General features: G+C 53.4%; 2 protein-coding genes across 5 annotated transcripts in view; one reads left to right on the top strand and one right to left on the bottom strand.

Annotated features, from left to right (window-relative positions):
- TARBP2 (TARBP2 subunit of RISC loading complex) overlaps positions 1–17,146 on the top strand; it is a 51,835-nt gene extending 34,689 nt beyond the window's left edge. For 2 of the 4 annotated variants that reach the window (XM_075591790.1, XM_075591788.1), the window contains exons 7-9: positions 3,788–3,915; positions 9,470–9,662; positions 10,163–17,146. In XM_075591790.1, coding sequence (XP_075447905.1) covers positions 3,788–3,915; positions 9,470–9,662; positions 10,163–10,320 — 479 coding nt within the window. In that variant the 3' untranslated portion in view covers positions 10,321–17,146. Of the gene's footprint in view, positions 1–3,787; positions 4,008–9,469; positions 9,663–10,162 lie in introns of those variants that run through there. The other 2 variants (XM_075591789.1, XM_075591791.1) reach the window with 2 other exon arrangements.
- On the bottom strand, positions 13,279–15,882 carry NPFF (neuropeptide FF-amide peptide precursor). The gene is made up of 3 exons (XM_075591793.1): positions 15,702–15,882; positions 14,126–14,244; positions 13,279–13,669 (listed from the first exon to the last, which is right to left on the bottom strand). The coding sequence occupies exons 1-3, from the start codon at positions 15,825–15,827 to the stop codon at positions 13,567–13,569; spliced, it is 348 nt and encodes a 115-aa protein (XP_075447908.1). The 5' UTR covers positions 15,828–15,882; the 3' UTR covers positions 13,279–13,566.
- Positions 17,147–21,773: the final 4,627 nt, after the last annotated feature.

Below are 21,773 nucleotides of genomic sequence, written 5' to 3'. Positions count from 1 at the left end.
AGCATACAATTGATAGTACATTTAACTCAGTAAGCCATATGCAGTTGATCGCATACCCTCTTGTAACATTGATGAGGCCCAGATCCCACCCAACATCGAAAACCTTTTACCCCATCAATAATAATAATGAGAAGAGTCAGGCTTTTTAACCATCCTGCCCGTATGGTCAGGGACAGTGACTGAGTACACCTTCTTTGGAGCTCATTCAGACAGGTGCTCTACCCGGTCTAAGTAGATACCCCATCCTATCCTCCATACCCCATTAGATAACTGGCGCGGTCTTCAGTGTGATAGATGGAGTAACAACACTTAGAGGTCAAATAGGCACGTACAGCATCCTCTAGCCAATTCTCCATGTTAGCTTCTATCTCCCGCATGATGGGCTCTGGAACATAGGGAAAATCAAACCCATGGGACTGCCTAAATCTCTGAACTATCAACCCTACTGAGCATGGTCAGTTTATGACCCCCGGCATGGCCTGGTAAGACTCAAAATAAAGGCTCGTCTGAGGGTTGCTCATAGAAACTTATAACTAAGCCTGTAGGTTGTATGGCCCCCAGCATGATCTCCTGTTCTCTTCTCCTAATAGTTTCGGCAGCCTCCTCTGCTGTGAACTCCCCTTACTCCCACCAGTGATTAACTATTTCCCCACGAATAAGCAGGAACCTGGTCCTATTCATATAGGGGACGTAACCCTGGAACATTGGGTCCCACCACGGTAGTACCTCCTTTTATAGGTGCGGAGCATACTGACAAATCGGACCCAGGAGCCCCCTTTGAGGATACCCGCGATGTCTCTGATTTGATAGATTTATCTGATTTTCCCCCCAAAGGAAACCACATTCTTGGATGTCACTTCTCCGTCTGAGTAGTCATCAACCCAGTCTCTCCAGTCCTGAGAGGGTTTAGGTACTTTCTTGGTGCCCCGAGCCCAGGTAGGAACAGTCTTAGGCCTGGCAACAGGTGTGGGAAAGTTATGGTTAATAGGCCTTGCAATGTCTGGATATGTCAATGTTAGTGTTAGGCCTACCCCGTCCGGCACAGCCTACACCATGTGTGTGTCAGGGTCCCTAGAGACCTTGCGCCCCCGGCCCTTAGCTTGTGCCTGGTGCTGCTGTAACAACGAGTCTTGTTGGGCGGTACTCGCCAAAGAGGGCATGGCAGCTTCCGCTCCGGCGGTCCCTCGATGATGTCATCTTCCGGCTGCACCAGACTGGTGTAGATGTCATCTGGCCGCACCGGAAGTGCGTTGATATCCTCCGCGTTGAGAGAAGTACCAGCCGGTACCTCCTCACCGAATGCCTCCGCTGGAGCCTGGAAAGATGGCTCATCCTCACCGCTTCGCTGGCTCCTGGTAGTTGCGTGATCCGTTCTGTCAGGAGCAGGTACATCCGCTGCAGTCGTGCTGGGAGCAGCCATGGACATGGCGCACCTCCGCTGCTTGGGGCACACCGTCGCTCGCTGTGACGTCCCGGACTCCGCTCCCGCTCGGCTGTGAAGGTGGGTGGTTCCTCCGCAGCTTCGCTGGCGTGATACTCCGGCCGGAGCATCACCATGGATCGCTGTCCGCTGCTGTCATCGTCGGATGAAGTAGGTAGGGACACTTCCGCAGGGGAAAAACACCGGGACACTTTGCAGTCAATGGCGCTGATCTGCAGGTATCAGTCCCGCAACTGCGCTACCAGCGGAAGCTCCCCAGCCTCCTCCCGGACAGTCACCTTACCCGGTAAGTCTTTCTTGGATTCCGGTTCTGGAACAGGGACACACGGGCCCCCTGGACCATCCTCTCCCGAGGCCTGAGTCGAGGCCACACTTCTCCGTATGAAGGCTGCCTCGTCTTTTCTCTTCGGTGCTGCTGGCATGGACACCGCAGGCTTTAGATAGAAGGCCCCACCCGAGGGCACTTGACAGTCAAACTGACGTCTCTGCCGGGGAAGTCGCAACATGGGCAGAGGCATTTGAGGTAGCGCTCCCCATTGACTTCCACTACCGGGAAGCCTCCTGGTAACCTGTATCTTGCACTCACTCATGGCAGTATAAAGCTGGGTAATACAGTTTAGCAGCACAGGGAAGAGAGCTCTGTACAGCTTGCTGCCACGAGTAACTTGGTTAGTGTTCCCTCACCCTGGTGGATGTAGGAGTACGGGGGCACAATATAACAAGGCGAGGCCTCAGCTTTCGCGCCGAGCCACTCACAGTAGGTGGGCGCGGATCCTGCTTTCGCGCAGAGCCACTCACTTGGCATGGCTTAGCTTCGCGCCAAGCCCTGCACAATTTTGCAAAGAAAAGCTTGCAACTTCTCTACGCAGTCCTCCCCATTTTGGCGGGAAACCGTTCTCCTCACGCTGCAGATGTTCTGAGGCAGGAAAGATACCCCAGGCTGGGCAAAAACCCCTTCAGTACGCTGCACACGTTGAAAATTCTAAATCTCAGCACACTGTGGCTCCCTGTGCTTCAGCTGCTAGTAGCATTGTGATAGTTCCTGAAACGGAGGTTCTGGCGATCCTGACTTTCAAGACCCCCCCCTCCCCTTGTCACTCAAGGGAGCTGCTCACTGCAGGTGAAAACCCGGATTGGGCCTAACACTACCTGCATTGTACCAGGACTTACATGTCAGGCCAAATTAGTAGCCAAAACCAGACAGGGCTACATACATGTATACAGCATGTACTGGTTGTTGGTTTCCATCATACAAAAATAAACATCTATTATTTTCTTCCTGTAAAGAGGGTTTAACCTCTTTGTGCCGGGAGATCTAGCCGTTATACCATTTTGTGCCGGGAGATCTAGCCGTTATATCATTTTGTGCCGGGAGATCTAGCCGTTATACCATTTTGTGCCGGGAGATCTAGCCGTTATACCATTTTGTGCCGGGAGATCTAGCCGTTATACCATTTTGTGCCGAAAGATCTAGCCGCTATACCATTTTGGGCCGGGAGATCTAGCCGTTATACCATTTTGTGCCGGGAGATCTAGCCGTTATACCATTTTGTGCCGAGAGATCTAGCCGTTATACCATTTTGTGCCGGGAGATCTAGCCGTTATACCATTTTGTGCCGGGAGATCTAGCCGTTATACCATTTTGTGCCGGGAGATCTAGCCGTTATACCATTTTTACCAAGTTTTATGGTGCCTTAAAATGCCCTCTGGCCGTTTTGAATGGCTTAGCACTGTCACATAAATCTGGCCCCTGGTGCATTGCAATGGGGTCCTGTCCTCTCCAGCACTGACTTAGGTTATTATTCAAGATGTCGAGTGACAAAATGAGTTTTCGGTATGTATGAACTCATCCAGACAGAATAAATTGAATTAAACAAACTGCTGCTCTGGTCCTGTGAGGGTATGTGCTTTGTTTGCTTTCTAAAGAATTTATTAGGGCTGTTTACAACCTTCACAGCAGTAATATAAAGATGCTATGCACTTTGTCCAATGAGATTGTATGCTGGCACAGATATACAGTGTCTGCTGGGTGAAATAGATTGTAGAAATAAAGCAAACCTTCCCCCATCTTTGCGCTGGCGTCTTTTAGTTGAAGCTGCTGCTTTGACTCTTTTGTAGTGGGAAGAACTCCCTAGATTTGTTGGCAGAAGTCCCTCCTGCTCCCCTTGTGGACACCGGCTGGTATTACAGCCACTTAAATGACCATCTTGCACTCCAGACTGCGATTTAACCCCCAATGCGAGCAGACGCTGAAACGCATTGCGCCGGTGTTTAACCAGACGTGGGGCATGGGCTGTGTGTGGGATCAGACGGTGTGCAGGATTATCTTAACCTCTTCCTCTCCAGGAAGCGGTACCTCCAAGAAGCTGGCGAAAAGGAACGCAGCTGCCAAGATGCTTCTCCAAATACACAGGGCGCCTGCAGAGCATCGCGACACCGGGGAGCCAGAACCCGAAGAGGACCAGTTCTCTATGGTGACTATCGAGGACATATTAATTGGCCGTAGGAAGGGGCTTGCTTCACCCTGCCTAGTATTCTTTTCCCAGGACACACCTGAAAGCGATGGGTAACTGCCAATGTGTTTTTTGTTTTTTGTTTTTCTCCCTGTAAAATATTTCATAAATAAATAGTAGGGCAATGGTCGGGTCAAGCTGCTCCTTGTAGCAGAAGACCTTCTTTATACGGGGGTAGTATGGTAACCAGGGCTATTGACAATGAAGGGTTGGTTTTATAGGTCTGCTAGGGCAGGGGCGAGTAAACGCTTTACGTCGAGCCCCCCTTTTTCATCCGTGATATTAATCAGGGTCCCCCGCCCCCCGCCTTATGTAATCCAAATCACATTAATGTAAAAAAAATATTAATAGGTATACAATATATATAAATGTGAATATAAATACGTAAAAGTAGTTGTATATGTCAACATTTTTAAAGCAGTAAAACATGACATGTTAAGTTTTTTATATATATATATATATCAGTGTAGTAGTACAAGATAATACTGACTGCAATTTTTTTCTCCCCGCCCTCACCCTCTCTGCCCCCCCGCCCTCACTCTCTCTGCCCCCCCGCCCTCATCCTCTCTGCCCCCCCCCGCCCTCATCCTCTCTGCCCCCCCACCCTCATCCTCTCTGCCCCCCCGCCCTCACCCTCTCTGCCCCCCCACCCTCATCCTCTCTGCCCCCCCCGCCCTCATCCTCTCTGCCCCCCCCACCCTCATCCTCTCTGCCCCCCCACCCTCATCCTCTCTGCCCCCCCACCCTCATCCTCTCTGCCCCCCCACCCTCATCCGCTCTGCCCCCCCACCCTCTGCCCCCCCGCCCTCGTCCTCTGCCCCCTGCCCTCGTCCTCTGCCCCCTGCCCTCGTCCTCTGCCCTCCCGCCCTCGTCCTCTGCCCCCTCGTCCTCTGCCCCCCCGCCCTCATCTTCTGCCCCCCCGCCCTCATCTTCTGCCCCCTCGTCCTCTGCTCCCCCGCCCTCGTCCTCTGCCCCCCCCACCCTCATCCTCTCTGCCCCCCCACCCTCATCCTCTCTGCCCCCCCACCCTCATCCTCTCTGCCCCCCCACCCTCGTCCCCTCTGCCCCCCCACCCTCATCCCCTCTGCCCCCCCGCCCTCGTCCTCTGCCCCCTGCCCTCGTCCTCTGCCCCCTGCCCTCGTCCTCTGCCCCCGCCCTCGTCCTCTGCCCTCCCGCCCTCGTCCTCTGCCCCCTCGTCCTCTGCCCCCCCGCCCTCATCTTCTGCCCCCCCGCCCTCGTCCTCTGCCCCCTCGTCCTCTGCCCCCCCGCCCTCGTCCTCTGCCCCCCCCGCCCTCATCCTCTCTGCCCCCCCGCCCTCATCCTCTCTGCCCCCCCGCCCTCATCCTCTCTGCCCCCCCGCCCTCATCCTCTCTGCCCCCCCGCCCTCATCCTCTCTGCCCCCCCGCCCTCATCCTGTCTGCCCCCCCGCCGTCATCCTGTCTGCCCCCCCGCCCTCATCCTCTCTGCCCCCCCGCCCTCATCCTCTCTGCCCCATCCGCCCTCATCCTCTCTGCCCCCCCGCCCTCATCCTCTCTGCCCCCCCCCGCCCTCATCCTCCCTGCCCCTCCCGCCCTCATCCTCTCTGCCCCCCCCGCCCTCATCCTCTCTGCCCCCCCCCCACCCTCATCCTCTCTGCCCCATCCGCCCTCATCCTCTCTGCCCCATCCGCCCTCATCCTCTCTGCCCCCCTGCCCTCATCCTCTCTGCCCCCCCGCCCTCATCCTCTCTGCCCCATCCGCCCTCATCCTCTCTGCCCCATCCGCCCTCATCCTCTCTGCCCCATCCGCCCTCATCCTCTCTGCCCCATCCGCCCTCATCCTCTTTGCCCTGCCCGCCCTCATCCTCTCTGCCCGCCCTCATCCTCTCTGCCCTCCCGCCCTCATCCTCTCTGCCCCCCCGCCCTCATCCTCTCTGCCCCATCCGCCCTCATCCTCTCTGCCCCCCCGCCCTCATCCTCTCTGCCCCCCCCCGCCCTCATCCTCCCTGCCCCTCCCGCCCTCATCCTCTCTGCCCCCCCCGCCCTCATCCTCTCTGCCCCCCCGCCCTCATCCTCTCTGCCCCCCCCCCGCCCTCATCCTCTCTGCCCCCCCCCCCACCCTCATCCTCTCTGCCCCATCCGCCCTCATCCTCTCTGCCCCATCCGCCCTCATCCTCTCTGCCCCCCTGCCCTCATCCTCTCTGCCCCCCCGCCCTCATCCTCTCTGCCCCATCCGCCCTCATCCTCTCTGCCCCATCCGCCCTCATCCTCTCTGCCCCATCCGCCCTCATCCTCTCTGCCCCATCCGCCCTCATCCTCTTTGCCCTGCCCGCCCTCATCCTCTCTGCCCGCCCTCATCCTCTCTGCCCTCCCGCCCTCATCCTCTCTGCCCCCCCGCCCTCATCCTCTCTGCCCCCCCGCCCTCATCCTCTCTGCCCCCCCGCCCTCATCCTCTCTGCCCCCACCCCTCCTCCTCTCTGCCCCCCCGCCCTCATCCTCTCTGCCCCCCCGCCCTCGTCCTCTGCCCCATCCGCCCTCATCCTCTCTGCCCCATCCGCCCTCATCCTCTCTGCCCCCCCCGCCCTCATTCTCTCTGCCCCCCCGCCCTCATCCTCCCTGCCCCCCCCGCCCTCTTCCTCTCTGCCCCCTCCCCGCCCTCTTCCTCTCTGCCCCCCCCGCCCTCTTCCTCTCTGCCCCCCCCGCCCTCATCCTCTCTGCCCCACCCCGCCCTCATCCTCTCTGCCCCACCCCGCCCTCATCCTCTCTGCCCCACCCCGCCCTCATCCTCTCTGCCCCCCCGCCCTCATCCTCTCTGCCCCCCCGCCCTCATCCTCTCTGCCCCCCCGCCCTCATCCTCTCTGCCCCCCCGCCCTCATCCTCTCTGGCCCCCTCCGCCCTCATCCTCTCTGCCCCCACCCCTCCTCCTCTCTGCCCCCCCGCCCTCATCCTCTCTGGCCCCCTCCGCCCTCATCCTCTCTGCCCCCCTCCGCCCTCATCCTCTCTGCCCCCCTCCGCCCTCATCCTCTCTGCCCCCCATCCTCATCCTCTCTGCCCCCCATCCTCATCCTCTCTGCCCCCCCGCCCTCATCCTCTCTGCCCCCCGCCCTCGTCCTCTCTGCCCCCCCCGCCCTCGTCCTCTGCCCCCCCCCCCGCCCTCGTCCTCTGCCCCCCCCCCCCGCCCACATCCTCTCTGCCCCCCCCGCCCACATCCTCTCTGCCCCCCCGCCCTCATCCTCTCTGCCCCCCCCGCCCTCATCCTCTCTGCCCCCCCCCCGCCCTCATCCTCTCTGCCCCACCCCGCCCTCATCCTCTCTGCCCGCCCTCATCCTCTCTGCCCCCCGCCCTCGTCCTCTCTGCCTCCCTGCCCTCGTCCTCTCTGCCTCCCTGCCCTCGTCCTCTCTGCCGCCCTCGTCCTCTCTGCCCCCCCGCCCTCGTCCTCTCTGCCCCCCCGCCCTCGTCCTCTGCCCCCCCGCCCTCGTCCTCTGCCCCATCCGCCCTCATCCTCTCTGCCCCATCCGCCCTCATCCTCTCTGCCCCCCCACCCTCATCCTCTCTGCCCCCCCACCCTCATCCCCTCTGCCCCCCCGCCCTCGTCCTCTGCCCCCTGCCCTCCCGCCCTCGTCCTCTGCCCCCTGCCCTCGTCCTCTGCCCCCTGCCCTCGTCCTCTGCCCCCGCCCTCGTCCTCTGCCCTCCCGCCCTCGTCCTCTGCCCCCTCGTCCTCTGCCCCCCCGCCCTCGTCCTCTGCCCCCCCCCCCGCCCTCATCCTCTCTGCCCCCCCGCCCTCATCATCTCTGCCCCACCGCCCTCATCCTCTCTGCCCCATCCGCCCTCATCCTCTCTGCCCCATCCGCCCTCATCCTCTCTGCCCCCCCGCCCTCATCCTCTCTGCCCCCCCGCCCTCATCCTCTCTGCCTCCCCGCCCTCATCCTCTCTGCCCCCCATCCTCATCCTCTCTGCCCCCCCGCCCTCATCCTCTCTGCCCCCCGCCCTCGTCCTCTCTGCCCCCCCCGCCCACATCCTCTCTGCCCCCCCCCCGCCCTCATCCTCTCTGCCCCCCCCCCCGCCCTCATCCTCTCTGCCCCACCCCGCCCTCATCCTCTCTGCCCGCCCTCATCCTCTCTGCCCCCCCCGCCCTCTCTGCCTCCCTGCCCTCGTCCTCTCTGCCCCCCCGCCCTCGTCCTCTCTGCCCCCCCGCCCTCGTCCTCTCTGCCCCGCCGCCCTCGTCCTCTCTGCCCCGCCGCCCTCGTCCTCTCTGCCCCCCCCCGCCCTCGTCCTCTCTGCCCCCCCCGCCCTCGTCCTCTGCCCCCCCCCGCCCTCGTCCTCTGCCCCATCCGCCCTCATCCTCTCTGCCCCCCCGCCCTCATCCTTTCTGCCCCCCCGCCCTCATCCTCTCTGCCCCCCCGCCCTCATCCTCTCTGCCCCCCCGCCCTCATCCTCTCTGCCCCCCCGCCCTCATCCTCTCTGCCCCCCCGCCCTCATCCTCTCTGCCCCCCCGCCCTCATCCTCTCTGCCCCCCCGCCCTCATCCTCTCTGCCCCCCCCGCCCTCATCCTCTCTGCCCCCCCCGCCCTCATCCTCTCTGCCCCCCCGCCCTCATCCTCTCTGCCCCCCCCGCCCTCATCCTCTCTGCCCCCCCCGCCCTCATCCTCTCTGTCCCCCCTGCCCTCGTCCTCTGCCCCATCCGCCCTCATCCTCTCTGCCCCCCCCGCCCTCATCCTCCCTGCCCCCCCCGCCCTCTTCCTCTCTGCCCCCCCCGCCCTTGTCCTCTCTGCCCCCCCCGCCCTCGTCCTCTCTGCCCCCCCGCCCTCGTCCTCTCTGCCCCCCCCGCCCTCGTCCTCTCTGCCCCCCCACCCTCGTCCTCTCTGCCCCCCCGCCCTCATCCTCTCTGCCCCCCCGCCCTCATCCTCTCTGCCCCCCCGACCTCATCCTCTCTGCCCCCCCGACCTCATCCTCTCTGCCCCCCCCGCCCTCATCCTCTCTGCCCCCCCCGCCCTCATCCTCTCTGCCCCCCCGCCCTCATCCTCTCTGCCCCCCCGCCCTCATAATCTCTGCCCCCTGCCCTCATCCTCTCTGGCCCGTCCTCATCCTCTCTGCCCCCCCCCCGCCCTCATCCTCTCTGCCCCCCCGACCTCATCCTCTCTGCCCCCCCGACCTCATCCTCTCTGCCCCCCCGACCTCATCCTCTCTGCCCCCCCGACCTCATCCTCTCTGCCCCCCCGACCTCATCCTCTCTGCCCCCCGCCCTCATCCTCTCTGCCCCCCCGCCCTCATCCTCTCTGCCCCCCCGCCCTCATCCTCTCTGCCCCCGCCCTCATCCTCTCTGCCCCCCCGCCCTCATCCTCTCTGCCCCCCCGCCCTCATCCTCTCTGCCCCCCCGCCCTCATCCTCTCTGCCCCCCCCGCCCTCATCCTCTCTGCCCCCCCCGCCCTCATCCTCTCTGCCCCCCCCGCCCTCATCCTCTCTGCCCCCCCCCCTCTCGTCCTCTCTGCCCTCCCCCAAGTGACCACTAACTGCACCCCTCCCTCTTTATCTGTGGCAGAGCACCGGGGGTAAGCCGGATGGAAACAGGGGTCGGGGCTTGACGTGCACGTGGGACTCCCTGCGTAACTCAGCCGGAGAGAAGATCCTGCACCTGAGGAGTCACCCGCTGACCATCCTGAGCTCTGGCTTCTGCAGTCTCCTGCAGGATCTGTCTGAGGAACAGAGCTTCCAGATCAGCTACCTTGATATCGGTGAGGCGTTGGCGAGGAAAAAGGAGATATGTAGGGAAGAGCATTGACGCACAAGCACACCTTTTTATTTAGGGCAGGGAGGGACAGAGACCACCCGCTGTCACATACCTACTTATCAATGGGTTATAGCAGGATAAGTGAGCAGAGAAGGGGGTCCAAGGGCTTTGCAGAAGAGCAGCGATCTTGGCAGTATTCAGCAAATGGCTACACCATAACTTGCTGGTTATGTAGGACAGCACAAAACGTGTTTAAATCCTTCACTTCTGCAATGCTTTCCTCCGAGGGGACACGTTTTATTGGACTTCACAATAGCATAGCTTGTTAATAACTGGATCACTTCTTCATCCCATGCCCTTGTCGTCCTTCCCTATACAAGCTCGGCCTGAGCAGGATTTTCCTCTGCGTGTTTTTGTGGCCTCTGCAGGGTTGTTTCCCACAGCATGCGTAGAGTACCGACCTGTCTGTGTGCTGGGGGGGTGACTTGTTTCATCTCTCCCCAGATGAGCGCAGTTTGAGCGGACGGTACCAGTGTCTAGTTGAACTCTCTACACAACCCACGACAGTGTGCCACGGATCTTCCACAACCCGAGATGCAGCACGAGCAAATGCTGCCCACAATGCTTTGCAATACCTCAAGATCATGGCAGGGGGCAAGTGAGAGAGGTGGGGGGGGGAGCACGAGTGCAGCTGCCCCCCCCCCCCCTTCTTTGAGTTAATCGTTCAGCCAACCAATTAACCTTATCTCGGCCATGCAAAGACTCAAGAACCAGAGGCACCAATCCTTGCCCCAAAGCTACGGGACCAACATCCCCCTTACAGCTCCAGCTTGCAAGCACAGCCCTATAACACATCCTGCTTTGTGAGAACCAGGGGCAGCAAGGCTGGCACCCCCATCACTGCCACACACAAGCATAGATGGAAGGCAACCATTTGACCCTGTGTAAGCTAAAGTTCCTCTCCTTCCCATGCACCCGTCTCCCCCTCTGCTGATGCATTTTACGCCTCCTGGTGGTGTCTGACTGGAAAGGCTGGGAGGAGGTGATTTTAATGCTGATCCATCTAATGAAATTTGTTGTATGAATGTAGCGTTCCTCAGGACACCTGCTCGTGTGTGCACACACACACACACACACACACACACACACACACACACACACACACACACACACACACACACACACTCATCCCAGAGATGATGAGCTGACCTTATCTGTACATGGTTTGTTATGACAGCACCGGATATAACTGCGGAGTGGTCGTTAAGACCCGGCTCAATCATACCCTCACTGCAGAATATTGCCAATAGTCACCCCAAAATTGTTTTAAATCATTGTTCAAAATGTACAACATTTGTAATTTTTCAGCCCCTATTAGAAATCAGAAAATAAGTACTTAATCCCACTAGTATCCTTCATCTCCCTTCTATATGAGGCCATTTAAGTGGCTAGTATCCCATCCCTACAGACATGTAGTGTTGTCGCAGGCCTTGAAAGGAGCAGCAAGAGGGCTCTTTATAGATGTAATTATGTGTACAAAGCTGTGCAGGGCTGTTTTTTCCGCTCACGGAAAGCATGAAAATGCCTATTAAACATACAGTCCCATATGGGTCCAAAGGGAATGAATGACTATTATTTTTAACAGATTAAAACCTGGAGTTGGTTGCCTTTTAAAAACAGGCAAGCAATCAATTCTCAATGTTTGAAAATGAACTTTTCCGTTTATAAGATGAATTTTAATTGGAATAAAGGCTGCTTTCCCGAAGAACATAGACATGTTTGCTGTTAATATTACAATATCTCATGCTTTTTCGGGTCAGGGGGATGCACTTACCTCTCTCTCTCTGGCTTTCTTAGCAGGCTGCCCATCGCTCGTCACGTTCTGGTTCTCCTAACACTGCTATGTTGGACACGCACACTCTGCGTCTCCGTCTCCAGTCACAGAACGGCAGTATTGTGCTCCCTATTCTATATTTTGCATCCTGATTTAAACGCGCACGGGCTGTTGTTTACTGCCGCCATTCAGTTATCTTTGTCAAACCACAAAGCAAAATGTTTACCCTGCCCCCCTGGAGCAGGGGTGCTCCACTCCAGTCCTGAAGACCCCCCAACTGGTTAGGTTTTAAGGATATCCTAGCTTCAGCACAGGTGGCTGTGGCTCAATCATTGGCTCAGTTGATTGAGCCACCTGTGCTGAAGCAGGGATTGATTTGAGCTATCTGTGCTGAAGCTGGGATAGCCTTAAAAACTGACCTGTTGGGGATGGCTTTAGGACTGGAGTTGAGCACCCCTGCTCTAGAGTATGATTACAATACAGCCGTTCCCATCCACTGTCCTGGTCATAATTGCCTGAACATCTTCAGAGAGATTTGGTAACTGGCATCACTTTGTGAGCCCCGTACCCACCTTGAGTTGAACATCATCTCCCTGTTCCTGCTAAGGATCTGCAGATCATTACTACATCACTTTTTATTTTACACAGCACCCTACTGCACTATCCCCTTCGGTGTTACGAACTCAGTAAATGTCACTGCTATGCATGTCTTAGTCAGTGAAAATGTTACTAGAACACCAGCCAGCTTTTACCAAGCTCTCCATCATTTACTGTGTTTGCCTGATGTTGCTGCAGCCGTTGGGGTTTCCTGCTTAGAAACTGACAGGACTCTCATCGCAGGCCATATACAAACTGTCTCTTTGTAGTTGCTCCTACAGGGAGGAACTTCCCTGCACTGTATCTACCTCAGCGTAAGTTCTGTCACACTGGAGATAACTATCCTAGGAGAAAAACTTTAATAAAGTATTCTTTTTATAGAAAAAAAAATGTTCTCTTTTTTTTTCTGAACCCCCAGTCTCTCCGCCTTCACATTCATGAAAACGTCCCCTTTTTAATTGCAGTATTTTCCCCTAAAGGAATCCCTTCTATAAGAACATAGCCTGCAAGTGCATAGTGGGCCATATTTAAGGAGCATTGCTAAGCCAGTTCAGGTGAAGAGGTTATAGGGTACTGCACTGCTTCGTAAATATGTTGTGCCATTTAAACAGGCTATACCACTTGAGAATGAACATTGCACTCGTTGTTGCAATAAAGTGCAAGAACAATATGTTTATCTTTAGGTTTGCTTCATCCTGTAGAACCAGGTTGCCTCAGAAAAGAAGGGCTCCTGTTTACCTTTCAGAGAACCAACATTGGATGTGCTCTTAGTTATTGTTGATTAAATATTTTGCTTACCTTATGAAATATTACTAAAGGAGATCACTCATAAATGCCAACGTTATTCACGTGTGAATCGCCACACAATCAGGATTACTGCACTTACAGGAATCTCTCCCTATGAATGTATATGTAAAATTGTCATCATTTTTTTTAAATGGCTTTAATGGTTCTGTTAATACATCAAAGGGGGCCTCTTAATAATTGGACCTAGGACCCATCTCGGTGCTGCAGCTTCTATGATGCTTAATTCTCCTTACTACTTCCTGCCCCCTATATTAAAAAAAAAACCTCTCCGGATGTTCTAATGGTCTCCCATTTCTTCTCTAGCCCTCCCATCCCTGGCCCGGTGCATGTTTAGAAAGACCACCTCAGAGATATACACCAATAAAGGATTTTATTAACCAGAGCGCAGTAGGAAAGGATGTGCATATGCACAGAAGACGTACTGTATGATACGAGGGAGTGTATGTTATTGTGTGCGCTCTAAACAAGTGAACGGGAGGTTAATGATTAGTAGTCATATTTTGTAACTGTAAGACGGGCATCATGTGCAGAGTTAAATAGCTGTGTACATAATACATCTCTGTGTGTCGTGTTGCATGTGTGCCTATCCCTTTTGCTGCCATAAGGACTTGCTGTGCATTACAACCGCCCCGGGCAGTGGTGTGTATGTGCAGGTGCATGTTTTTCCTTTTCACTTCTTTCTCCCAAAGCGTTGGGGTACTGCCTTGCTCCAAAACTGGGGTGTCATGGAGTCCCAGTCACGGGAGTTGATCCTGCCATCATCCCTGCCAAACCTAGAAGGCACACAATTTAAATACATCTGACGGTGATACACCTTGCCCCCCAGCACTCTCAGACATCTCCACACACCAATCCTCTATCTATCTCTGTATCCTCAGATCTATCTCACAAAGGATAAAGCGAAGGGTCAGATACCTCAAGAAGTATTGCACCCTGTCAGACTTATTATCTAAAGGGCATTTAAAAAAAAACTATAGCTACAAGCCAAACACATGAAGACTGTCGCAAATATACAGACCCTCTTACAAAAGAACCATTCTACACACACACACACACATTACAATCAACCGCCCTACAGCCCCCACACCTACAGCTCTGTCTACTCACAAATCATTCAAACACACCTCATACACACCCATATACACTCTCTCACCCCTCCCCCCATATTGTCTGTCCACTGACCTACATATGACCGCCCATCACACATGCTTCTTGTTCTCGTTACCTACCTCTGGGGCTGGAATTGGAAGGAGCTCCGTGCAGGTCTGTTGTGTAGTATTGTCCTCAGTAAAGCATTCAGCGCTGCTTTCTCGTCAGGCACAGGGTGTGACATGAGGCGGTCATCCATCTGAGACAGAGAGATCCCAGTAAGGTCACCAGAGACTTCCACAGCTCTTTCGTTACATGCACACACCACAGGCAGGCTCGGGGAACGCTACAACATGCACCGCTATCCCACTCCGCTTCTACTCACCACCCGACTGCAAAACCAGGGCAAACCGCGCCATAAGTATCAAAGAAAACGAGAAATCCATTGAAAGCACTAACGTTTTGTGATTTGATCAATCTTGTGCAATTCCATTACACTGTTTTTTGCAGCCGGAAGACTTGAGTAAATAACTGCCCCCGGCATGAACGGCTACCCACCTCTCCGCTCCACACCACTATATGATGCACCCTTTTCTCTTGCCTATACATCCAGAAGGTGCAGAAGAGTATCTCTCGCACTGCTCCTCACGACTATATGATGCACAGGTTACTTATCTTCTGGATGCATAGGTATCTCTCACGCGTCTTCACAATCTCTGCGTCCTGTGGTAAAACGATCTTTCATTCTGCTAATCCTCACCATAAGGTCTGCAGTTCTTCTATGGTTTAAGTTCTGTTGGTTGATACGGATGGCCCTTTAAGACCTTACATTTCTCTCAGTGGTTTCCAACCTTCTTTTGGTTAAGGAACCCAATGTGAAATTCTGAGGAACCCCAACCCTCTCTAACAACGCGTCTGAGATCAGATGCATTGTAAGGAACCCCAACCCTCTAATAGCGCGTCTGAGATCAGATGCATTGTAAGGAACCCCAACCCTCTCTAATAGCGCGTCTGAGATCAGATGCATTGTAAATTTTTCTGCATTTGGTACAATTTTTAAATAACCTGAAAACTATAGGGAACTCTTTAGGCATGCCGGGGAACCCACGGGTTCCTAGGAACCCTGGTTGAATAACACTGCAAGCTGTACAAATAGCTGCACGTGCATGAACCCTGTGACCCTCATTAACGCAGCATTATAGCGCAGTGTCTGCCTACAATGACGGTGTATGAGGACGGGACACAGCAGAGATGGACATTGCTTGACCGCATAACTTTTCACAAGATGTGCAGCTCTCTCTCACCCTTTTAATTCTCGCAATTAAATGAAAATCTTCATATCGGTATTATCCAGATCTATGCTGCAGGTTATCATCTTTTCTTGTACTTCATGTACTGTCACTATTACATGCACAGCTGTCTTCCACTGTCCATCTCTTTGTAAGATGCATAGCAATCTCACTGTAAGATGCCAAGGTATCTTTCATTATGATATAACAACCACTGTAAGGTGCACAGCTCTCACCTCTCTCGCTTTAAATTGCACTAATCTCTTAGAAGATGCACACCTATCAATATCTCTCACTATTAGATACACAGCTATCTCTCACTATCGGATATCTCTGTATGAAGTACACAGTGTAGCATGCTCCGGTTTGCACCCAGACACTGCTCTCTGTCCCTGCACTGCGCTCAATCTCTCAGTCCAGGACTTACCTGTACCTCCAGGTAACTGGGTGGCACCTCCAGAATGTTTTCTAGGGGCTCGTCGCCTGCCTGGTAAGCCTGCGCTCTTCTTGCACAGCCCAGGAGAGAGAGAAGCAGCAGAGTGAGCAGCTGCATGGCTGAGTGTGTGAGATATGGGGACAGGCTCGGGACCTCTGCATAAGAGATTTGGAAGGAGGCGCCATTATTTATATTCTGCCTAGTGTAGAGGCCCTACATGTTACTGTCACCCAGGGGAAGCTAAATACCCCCCTGGGTATGTGCACTGCTCACCTCGCTGTTATTACTATGATAAATCCAGCTAAATGGCCTTTAAAACACTTTGCAGACACTTAATTGAAAGCCGTTTGTCCTGTTAATGCACAGGGGTCCCCGAGGTACAAATGTAGGAGTTATTTGTTCATTTATTCCACAGAAAAACAAATCTATTCCATAAAGTTGAATAACTTATAAAAGCACCACAAAGACTACGGGGACACATACATGTCCTCTTCTATTATGAGGACAACAGGAATGGAGATGTGCGATCTCTTCGTGTGAAGTTGCAGTCAGAGAAATAGCTGCGGCTTAGGATTCGCCGACAATTTGCCGAGCATTAAGTCGATGTGCATTGCAATGATGTTTAATATGCTCATTTGCCAAATGCTCTCATCTCCTGGTTCGCTTGTGAAGTTCTCTCACTAGATTCTCCAAACGCTGACCCTATAAATAGGACACACACCGTGTTGAGCTCACTGGCCATATTCCACCGAACGCGTACTCATTCGACGATACTATTAGCCCTTTGAGGTTTGGGAAAACATTTTGCAAGGAATCGAATTTGGGGGAAGAACCAACACTTCAAATTTAGCAAATACATTTTGGATAGTTTCGGACATCTTTACATAGGAACACACACCTTTCTCGTCGGTGTACAGACGCTGACAGTTCTGGGACACTTACCTTTCACCTGTTCCATTAGAGACATGAGGGACACATACCTCTCATCTTCTACCAAGTGTATGTGTGTCTCTTGTGCACGTCTTACCGTGTGTGTCTGTGTGCGCTTGAGTGGCAATGTGTGTGTGTGAATGTTACATGATGGGCTTCAGTGTTAATATATCTATGTCTTCATATGATTGTGTTTTAGCTGCAGTGAACGAATGACTTCAGGTATGTTGATTGGGTTATGTGCGTCAAATTGGCGGGTGGAGCTTCAAAGCCAAGTGAACACTTTAACATGGACTGCGAGTCATGCGTCCTCAGGAGTAAAGATCCATGAAAGCCGGTGACCCTACAAACCTCTAATCTCTATACACAGAAATATAAGGGACATATACCTCCTCACATAGACACCCAGGATATATACCTCTTACATCCTTCCATATAGACACTAAGGGGATCTATTTAATAAAGTTTCCCATCTGCAAAACTGGGGAAAAACCAGCGCAAAAACCATCAGCGTATTTATTATTATTATCGTCAATTATTTATAACGCACCAACCTGTTCCGTAGTGCAGTACAATAGGGCTGGAGGACGAAAAACAATGAAATAACAAACATTAGCATACACTGTAAATGTAGGTAAGCTGGGCCCTGTCCCAAGGAGCTTACAATCTATACGGACGGAAGGGTAAGTGGATACATGGGGTACAGGGGGGTAAGAAGGTTGGTGTGTTTCGGGTTGTACATGGCAGCTGTAACATCAGAAAATGGCTGACACTCTTTGGCTGTCGCCTTTGCTGCGACTCGAGTGTTATCATCTCCGAGACAGTCTGGGGTAAAGGGATAAAATGTTGGATTTATCAACGAAATGTATAACCAGAGAGAGAAATTTGAGTGTTTCATTTGATAAAGCGGGTGCAATACTTTCACACGGGTTCAGAGACAGTAGGAGGGCATACTGGTAAGTGCGTCTGCAAGGGGCCAAGGTTTATGTATGAGGTGTATAGTATCAGCCACGGAGCTACTCATATGCTTCTTTAAGCAAGTGTGTCTTAAGGTGGGTCTTAAAGGTGGATAGAGAGGGTGCAAGTCGGGTATTGAAGGGAAGGGCATTCCAGAGGTGTGGGGCAGTCAGTGAGAAAGGTTTAAGGCGGGAGAGAGCTTTAGATACAAAAGGTGTAGAGAGAAGACGTCCTTGAGCAGAACGCAAGAATCGGGATGGTGCATAACGAGAAATTAGGGCTGAGATGTAAGGAGGGGCAGAAGAGTGTAAAGCTTTAAAAGTGAGGAGGAGAATTGAGTGCGAGATGCAGGATTTGATAGGAAGCCAGGAGAGCGATTTGAGCAGGGGAGACGCTGAGACAAATGTCCGGCCATCATGGCGTCTGGCCCTCCAGGGGCCCCATGGTGTACTGTCGTGGTTACGTCATTGCTTTGAAGCTGTTTTATCTAGAGGACATGTTACGTTCTGCACTCCTATGGAGCACTGAACGCGATTTGCAGGCAGGGGAATGGAAGTCACTACACAAGAAGAAAACGCCCACCTTTTAAGAGAAGGGGCAAGCAGCATACATTTAAAGTAGCATGTTTTAAGTATAATACAGTGTGCAGCTGAACAGGGAGTTCAACAGGAGTGAAACAAGTGGACAACACTTACTGGCCCTGAATCCTGGATTTTGAACTGCGTTGGAAAGGAAGAAATTATCCCAGACTGCACATCTCAGCACTAAACTAAGGCCGCCACTACTGTTTTTATTTGCTTTGACCTCACTTATTTTCAAAATACGCACTTCTTTCTACCAGCCTCATTATGTCTCTAACTCTATTCATATATCTCCATCTCTCCTTCCTTCACCACTTCTCAGTTCACATGATCTCCTTTCTTACCTGCGCCCTCTGACACTACACAGCAATACCCCCTGCACTAAAACACACCCCTACAAATCATCCTCACACATTCTCTTTCTTTCCATGCTTCTCCTCCTTGCTTCTGGGAATATATCTCCCAATCCTGGTCCCTGCCTTATCTCTGTATGCTCCCGTCCTCGCCTGCCACAAGCAACCTCTACTTGGGGTAGGGGTTGGAGACACATTAAATTAATTAACAGTTTGATTTAAAGAAGAATCTAGGTACATTAGGATCAATTGTTGGCTTTCCACTCTGTCCTGTTGGGTTTATTCAGAGGAAAACAATAAATACACCGCACAGCAGAACATGAATACGGAGGCAGTGATCTGTGGCTCTTTGTTAATTAATGGTCCAAAATAAAACCAATATTCTTGATGCAGTTCTTTTCTTGCCCTTCTCTAATCAGATTACACCCCGTCAGTGCTGACTGGCGCACTGTAGGGGTTAAAGACCTTGTTTGCACCTGTTACGCCCCTTTTTATTGCAAACCAATACGTTCCATGCACCTCTGACAACAACAGGGTTAAGCAACCTGCTGCCCTGATTTCCTGCTGCCCTGATTTCCTGCTGCCCTGATTTCCTGATGCCACTAACTGCTGCCCTGATTTCCTGATGCCACTCACTGCTGCCCTGATTTCCTCCTGCCCTGATTTCCTGCTGCCCTGATTTCCTGATGCCACTCACTGCTGCCCTGATTTCCTGATGCCACTCACTGCTGCCCTGATTTCCTGCTGCCCTGATTTCCTGATGCCACTCACTGCTGCCCTGATTTCCTGCTGCCCTGATTTCCTGCTGCCCTGATTTCCTGCTGCCCTGATTTCCTGATGCCACTCACTGCTGCCCTGATTTCCTGCTGCCCTGATTTCCTGATGCCCTGATTTCCTGATGCCACTCACTGCTGCTGCTGTTAGTTTCAAATGGATATCTCGGGTAGATTTGTCCATCCAACCAGTAGCTTCCCCCGCTGTAGGATACTTGGGCAGCATCAGTAGCTGGAAACGATCTGTGGGCCTCGTTCAGGGTGCAGGCTTCGGAGGGAGGGCGTGCTGCCGTGCGAGCTGCCGCGGGACACAAAGTATTCAAATTGAATACTGGTTGTCAGGGTAGCTGCTGCCCTGTCTCCGAAGCCCGGAGTTGACGCTGGCTACAGTTTCAATAAACGAAAAAATCATTTTTTGAAGCTGCAGCAGCGTCACTGGGACCTCGGCAGCCAATGAAATCATTCTTGAGAATGATTTCAAGACTGCAGCCTGGATCCCTAAGCTGCCGTCTGTAGCCCCGCACCCTCCTCAACTCCTGAAACAGTCTGCTGGGGATGAACACACATCGCCCAGCAGACTGCCCCTCCCTCCCGAATGCCCTCCTTGCAACTCTTGCCTCTGGCACCCTGAACGAGGCGAAGCGCGCACAACTCCTGCTTCCTGCAGTCGAGTCCCTAAATGATGTTCATATTGTGATCTGTACTGATGGGTGCCTGCTTGGGGCAAGAGAAGGGGCTCTATTGTACTTCACACAGTAGAGCTTTGCATCTCTATCGCATCACAATGGCTAAATAAAGTGTGGGACCAGCATGACAATTAGAAGAGCATCTGCCCTGTCTAAAGCTCGGCAATGGAGAGCGCAATAAATAAAATGATTTGGTCGCGCTCAGGGGTTGATCAGACTACCAGGTTCGTTTGGATCGCCAGACAAAACAAAGGAGTTTAATAAAACAGGTTTATTTAGCAAACGCAAACAGTAAATCACACACAACACAGATATATATATAGCCATGTATATAAATGGCTTATTGCTTTCCTCTCTGGGCAGTAAGTCCTGGTAAGAACAGGTATGCCCACAGTAGTTATGGAGGTTTTCCCTCATCCAATGGTGAGGTGCCCTATGTATGGAGGGGAGTGGCTGTATGCTCTGAGTCCCTGGATAGTGACATCAGGGATGCGACTTTTTCCTGAAGTATATAAGGCACAACACAGTTAGCTGTAGATGTGTTGGTTGGGTGTTGGTGGTGGATTTTGGAGTGAGAGTTCAAGTTCTAGTTCTATCGTGTTCTGGCAGCGGTGGAAAGCTGATAGGATAGTATGACCTGCATAAGGGATTGAGGAAACAATTTGTGACCCTAGTGAAGTAACTAGCGGTCCAGGTTGACCAATCAGCCTGTCAAGCCACTCTGTGTCCAGGGACCTGGCGCAGAGAGGATCTCCCTAGGAGAATAGGGAATCCCGCTTCGATTCAGGAGGGCATACCTTGCGAAGGGACAGCACGGAGAGATGTGCGGCTAGAGCCGGCAGCTGCATGGGGCAGTCTGCCACATCACCGTCTACAATAAAGATGCCTTGTTCAACGAGACCCCCACTGTGTGAGTGTGAAGTTACTCGCACGTGGATGGCACTACCGAGAAGGAGTTCCTCACCAGGACCATCTCCCTGCGGAAGCATAGATCCTGATGAGGTGGAGGCGCTGCACATGATGTAAGTTGGACTCGCACACACTACCTCAGATACCTGTCTGTTGATAATCCCCTAATACCATCAAGCGGGAGACTCAGGAGCCCTGTTGCCTACAGGTGCACCATCAAACACTACACGTAATGGGGACAGTTTAGAGCACCCGGGCCAATGTGAGATTGGGGGGGGATAGATAGACCCGTTACATATACAAAGGTAACTTCCTGTGGGGAATGAGGAAGGGTACTCGGGGAGAATATTGGGGGTGTCCTGGGGTAAAGTACAGCAAGGACACCTAGTGCAATATTTCCCCAAAGTCCTCTTGTCTCCAGGCACTGGGATGGAGATTGTTATTAGGGCCAAGTAAGTCAAAGTTCTTTGAAAGCAGGAGTCCCCAAAGCCAGGGTACAAATGGGGAAAGAAATCTGCCTACGGGCTGAAAAGGGCAAGAACAAGTGACGACTTAGGCCTCGTTCAGGGTGCCAGAGGCAGGAGTTGGAGGGAGGGCTTTCAGGAGGGAGGGCGGCAGTTTGCTGGGCGATGTGTGTTCATCCCCAGCAGACTGTTTCAGGAGTTGAGGAGGGGGCGGGGCTACAGACCTGAGGTTAGGGATCGAGGTTGCAGTCTTGAAATAATTCTCAAGAATGATTTCATTGGCTGCCGAGGTCCCAGTGACGCTGCTGCAGCTTCAAAAAACGAATTTTTTGTTTATTGAAACTGTAGCCAGTGTCAACTCCGGGCTTCGGAGACAGGGCGGCTGCTTCCCTGACAACCAGTATTCAATT

The sequence above is a fragment of the Ascaphus truei genome, chromosome 3 (genome assembly GCF_040206685.1).
Source record: "Ascaphus truei isolate aAscTru1 chromosome 3, aAscTru1.hap1, whole genome shotgun sequence".
In the NCBI taxonomy this organism is placed as follows: Eukaryota; Metazoa; Chordata; class Amphibia; order Anura; family Ascaphidae; genus Ascaphus; species Ascaphus truei.
The sequence above is the reverse complement of the archived record's forward strand: the minus strand, read 5'-3'. Positions and strand labels throughout refer to the sequence as shown.

Excerpts from the sequence above, each read along its gene's own strand:
- NPFF (XM_075591793.1), bottom strand. The coding sequence starts at position 15,827 with ATGCAGCTGCTCACTCTGCTGCTTCTCTCTCTCCTGGGCTGTGCAAGA. Across the intron at positions 14,245-15,701 it reads CCAGTTACCTGGAGGTACAG|ATGGATGACCGCCTCATGTC; the intron begins GTAAGTCCTGGA and ends TCTCTGTCTCAG. Across the intron at positions 13,670-14,125 it reads TTCCAATTCCAGCCCCAGAG|GTTTGGCAGGGATGATGGCA; the intron begins GTAGGTAACGAG and ends TGTGCCTTCTAG.